The sequence below is a fragment of the Palaemon carinicauda genome, chromosome 26 (assembly GCF_036898095.1).
Source record: "Palaemon carinicauda isolate YSFRI2023 chromosome 26, ASM3689809v2, whole genome shotgun sequence".
In the NCBI taxonomy this organism is placed as follows: Eukaryota; Metazoa; Arthropoda; class Malacostraca; order Decapoda; family Palaemonidae; genus Palaemon; species Palaemon carinicauda.
This window is the reverse complement of record NC_090750.1, coordinates 35,812,474-35,817,204: the sequence shown is the minus strand read 5'-3', so window position 1 is coordinate 35,817,204 and position 4,731 is coordinate 35,812,474. Positions and strand designations below refer to the sequence as shown.

The 4,731-nt window shown below is 40.6% G+C and overlaps 1 protein-coding gene across 1 annotated transcript; it reads left to right on the top strand.

Annotated features, from left to right (window-relative positions):
• Positions 1-2,594: 2,594 nt before the first annotated feature.
• LOC137619881 (uncharacterized) lies at positions 2,595-3,179 on the top strand. Its single transcript, XM_068350171.1, has one exon. It carries the CDS (start codon positions 2,595-2,597, stop codon positions 3,177-3,179), a length of 585 nt encoding a protein of 194 aa, XP_068206272.1.
• Positions 3,180-4,731: the final 1,552 nt, after the last annotated feature.

Genomic DNA, 4,731 nt, shown 5'->3' with positions numbered 1-4,731 from the left:
GAAGATAAATAGAAGAAAGGCAGAGATGATGAGAACGGAGTATGCAATGGAAGATGAAATATCATTGAAAGGAGAAAGGATTAACGTGGAAGAATCATCTAAGTATTTAGGAACTATAATCTCCAATAAAGGGTCTCTAAAATTAGAGTTTGGCGAAAGATTAAAAAAAAAAAATCAGACAATGGCTAGGTTAAGTGAAATTTGGAGATCAAATCGCCTAAAATTACATATAAAAATCAGACTATATGTCAGTTTAGTGAGGTCGGTGTTATTCTATGGACATGAGTCAGGGCATGATAATGAAACAATCTCCAATAGGTTTCGTAGATTTTAGAACAAAGCCCTCTGAAGGATATTGGGAGTTAATTGGCAGGACAGGATTAGAAATGAAAGTATAAGAGAGATTACTTGAGTACCATATGTGAATGTGATCATGATGAGGGGTAGATGGAGATGGTTTGGGCATGCTCTTCGCACTTCCCAATAGAGATTAATTCACCAAACGTTCAGCTGGGCCCCATAAGGCACTAGAAGAGTTGGAAGATCCAGGCCTACATGGCTGAGGACTATGAAGTGCGAAGTAGGAGATGATGAATGGAGAAGTATTGAATTAAAAGCTCAAGATAGAGACGACTGGCTAAATCTAACTGAGGCCCTTGGCGTCAATATGCGTAGGAGATGTGGATATACACACACACACACACACATATATATATATATATATATATATATATATATATATATATATATATATATATATATATATACAGAAGGTCCTCAACTTACGGACTTACTTGATTCAAAGAAACTGTTAGTAATTCGAGTTTTGTTAAATTTTTGCAAAGGGTAGGCTTAACCTGCAACAAGAGTAAACAAGTAGTCAGGTTTCATATGAAATACATATCGAGTTATTACAAATGACATTTTGCTTACTATATTGAATGATATAATATTGTTTTATCACAGTATTTATTTATTTCATCACTGTTATTCTCAGTTTGATTTAATTTTGTATATACGAATGTTTGTAAATCGAATGTTTGTAAGTGAAGGACCTTCTATATATATATATATATATATATATATATATATATATATATATATATATATATATATATGTATGCAGATACATATCTATGTAAGTGCTGATGATTGTCTGACTATTGACCAGCTTCTGTTCCGTCTTATTTACCTCTCCTTTCCCCTTGTTAACATTTACTTTTTATTTGAAATGGTATATCTCTCTCTTCATCGTCCTTTTCTCATATTTCTGATGTTCGCTCTTGGTGCACAGCACCTTCGATATCTCTCTGCTCTGAATATCAGCATCCACATCGAGTTATCCCAAGAACACTTGGTAGTGTAATGCATGAGTAGCAAGCAACACACACACACACACACACACACACATATATATATATATATATATATATATATATATATATATATATATATATATATATATATATATATAAAAGAAGAAGGATGCCCTATCAACAATTTTCTTCGGTACTGTAAGTGGACTACATGTAAAAAGTTGTTAAATGTAACAAGATAATTTTAACTGTATTGTCATTCCATTGTTATGTTATCTATTTTTTTTTATGCAAATGTCAACCATATCAATAAAAGCCATTGATTGTAAACACATCTTGTTACCCTTATGAGACCCTAGGGGGCCTATATAGTAAATACTTGTGCTGTCTGTAAAAAAAAATAATTTAACTACTCTTCCACTCCCATCACATTAGTGACCTACGGAATTCCCCAAACACCGAGCCCACCACTTTACTTGCTGTACCTTCCAAGGATGACCACTATCATTCCCAACTCATCTGTCCATGCTGCCACAGTGAGACTCCCATGCTTCGCCAGTAGAGATGCATATGCCTGGTTTCAGTACACCAAGTTTCAGCTACGCATTAAGCCCCTGGCCCGCTCAAACACCAAAGCTGACTACATCCTTGCTGTGACCCCAACAACACCTTTCCTTTATGAGCAAAGGGATGCCACCATGTGTATGATACCAATAAATAATTCCTCCTGGAGCAGTACTCACCATCGCCAGCCACCTGTGTGCCTAAGATTTTTCAGCTCCCTCAACAACCGTTGGGGGATCAAAAGGCATAAATAACCACCACAGAAATTATCAGTATTGCTGGCCTTCAGCCTGCTACAGACACCTTTCTTCATGCAGTGAACTTACATCGTGCTCTGTGGGCTTAACATCTGCTAGAACCAATGCGAGCTGCCCTTCCTCATGTTGACACCTTGCCAACTAAGGATCATGGACAGCCAGTTCCCCACCATCAAGAACTTCCTCAACAACTATATACCCATACAACACCGAATGAATTAGAGGTAAATGTTATAAAACATTGATACCCTCCTCATCACAAACCTAGACAGCGACAAAGCCACCCAACACCTACCTATGCTACCCCACGTCCGTGCACCAACCAACAACCTCAACAGCCACTGGATGACACTCCTTGCCATCAATTGTGCTACTACCCCTGCAAATTTATGGTTGCTGCTAAGAAATGTGCTACCAGATGTCAATGGTCAAAACAAGTGCGAGTAGGACATAGCATATGGCAGTGGCCTCCCCATTGACTAATCTCTTCTTTTTGCATAATTTAGGAAGCAATATTTGCTTTCTGGTAGATACTGGCGTCTGTCATTCCCTTTTGCCTCGTTCCCCTGTCATTCTAAGACTGCTGATGTTCCCTAATGGATCTTCTATTCCCACACATCGTTATGATATGCTGACACTGTCATTTGGGGATGCCAAGTACCAGTGGAATTTCCTTGTCCATGATGTTACACTGCCTCTCCTTGGTGTGGATTGCCTTGCCCATTTCCAGCTCCTGGTCAACGTTGCAAATCAACACTTAGTCACTGCAGCTTTTACTCATCATATCTTTATTACCTGTTCCCTTCAAAGTCACTCGCCACACCAGCACGCCTATGGTCATCTCCTCACCGTATACTATCATGATGTCTTTTGGCCAGAACTACACCAGTCGCCAACAGTTCCCATCAAGCATGGTATCTATCGCCATATCAAGACAACAGGGTCTCCAGTGTCTGCAAGATTCAGGCATTTGTTAGCTGCTAAATGCTCAGTCGATGAAATGAAAGAAATGGGACAATGTCAAAAGGCCTCAAGCCCATGATCATTACCCCAGTACATCATTCTAGAATTAGAATGGATCCCTATGCCCTTATGTGAATTACAGGCATCTCAACATGCAGATGGAACCAGACTACTAGCCCCTCCCAAACATCGCCAATATCACCACCTACCTTCACGGCACTAAAGTACTGTAATCTCGACCCTCGACCTTCTAAAGAACCAAGAGGACATTACCAAGAACAACATCATTACTCTCTTTGGCACATATACCTTCCATTAATCCTGCTATGACCTTCATAATGCAGGGGCTACATTTTTTCATTCATAGATGGCATCTTAGGACACTTCCCCTTCTGTGTATGTTATGTAAATGGCATACTGATATTTTCTCCCTTCAAAGTCGTATGCCCATGTCACCTACACATCGTCTTTGACTGCCTGCAGCAGAATGGCCTTGTAATTGGGTACTCCTAGTGTACCTTTGGTGCCAATGATGTAGCATTCTTGGGTCATTGCATCACTTCAGAAGACATTCACCCACTCGACTGTCAAAGCACAGCAGGAGTTCTTGGTTATAGTGAACTAGTATAACCAGTTCTTGCCAGCCATCACTACCACTTTCGTTCCACAGCCAAATAAACCTGTAGTGGGTCCCCCTTCAAGAAGGAGCCTTCTTCTATGCAAAGGAAGGGCTATCAACTGCTATAGATCTCGCCTTTCCCATGCCAACTGTACCACTCCTACTCTTAACTGATGCCAGTGACGTTGCTGTCAGGGTGGTACTCGAATAAATGCTCAATGTATTGCCCTGCCCAATGACCTTTTACAGTAGAGAACTTTCCAAAGTGGAATCCAGCTATTCTACCATTGTCCTTGATCTACAGGTGGTGTATATGGCTGTGTGACACTTCAGGTACTTCTTAGAGGGCACATCCTTCATCATTTGCATAGGGTTCTTGCCCCTTGTGCATGCCTTCACTTGACAGTTCAATGTCTGGTCTGCTCAGAAGTACTGACATTCTGCCATTTCTGAGTACAATTGAATCATGTTGCCAATGCCCATTCCAGAAACACGCTGGCCGTTATTCACCTAGGATCGGATTACAAGATTTCAGTACCGGCCTAACAAAAGAACCCTAAGTACCAAACCCCCAGGATATCCTACACATATCTCTGTCAGGAAGACGTGGCCCTCAATGACGCCAATGCCATTCTTACTTTCCGGATGGCTAGCAAGATTTGGCATTTCAGAGGATATTACTTCTGACAGGGGTGCTACTTTCACCTCTCAATTATGGACATTACTAAGCCATCTTTTTGGCACCACTCTACATCAGACTATTCCTTGCAACTCTACAGCCAACGGAATGGTGGAACGTTTCCATCGTATCTTCAAAGCAGCTTTGATGTCCCACTGCAATGACTCCAGTTGGTTTCCAAAAATTATCAGGGATCTCTTTGAGCTAAAGATCACTCCCAAAGACAAAATGGGTGTCTCAGCGGCTGTAAATAGTATATGTTGACCCGCTGGTTGATCCTGAGGATTTTTTTCTGTCCACTTCCATCTCCGAGGATATCCAGCGCCTATGTCA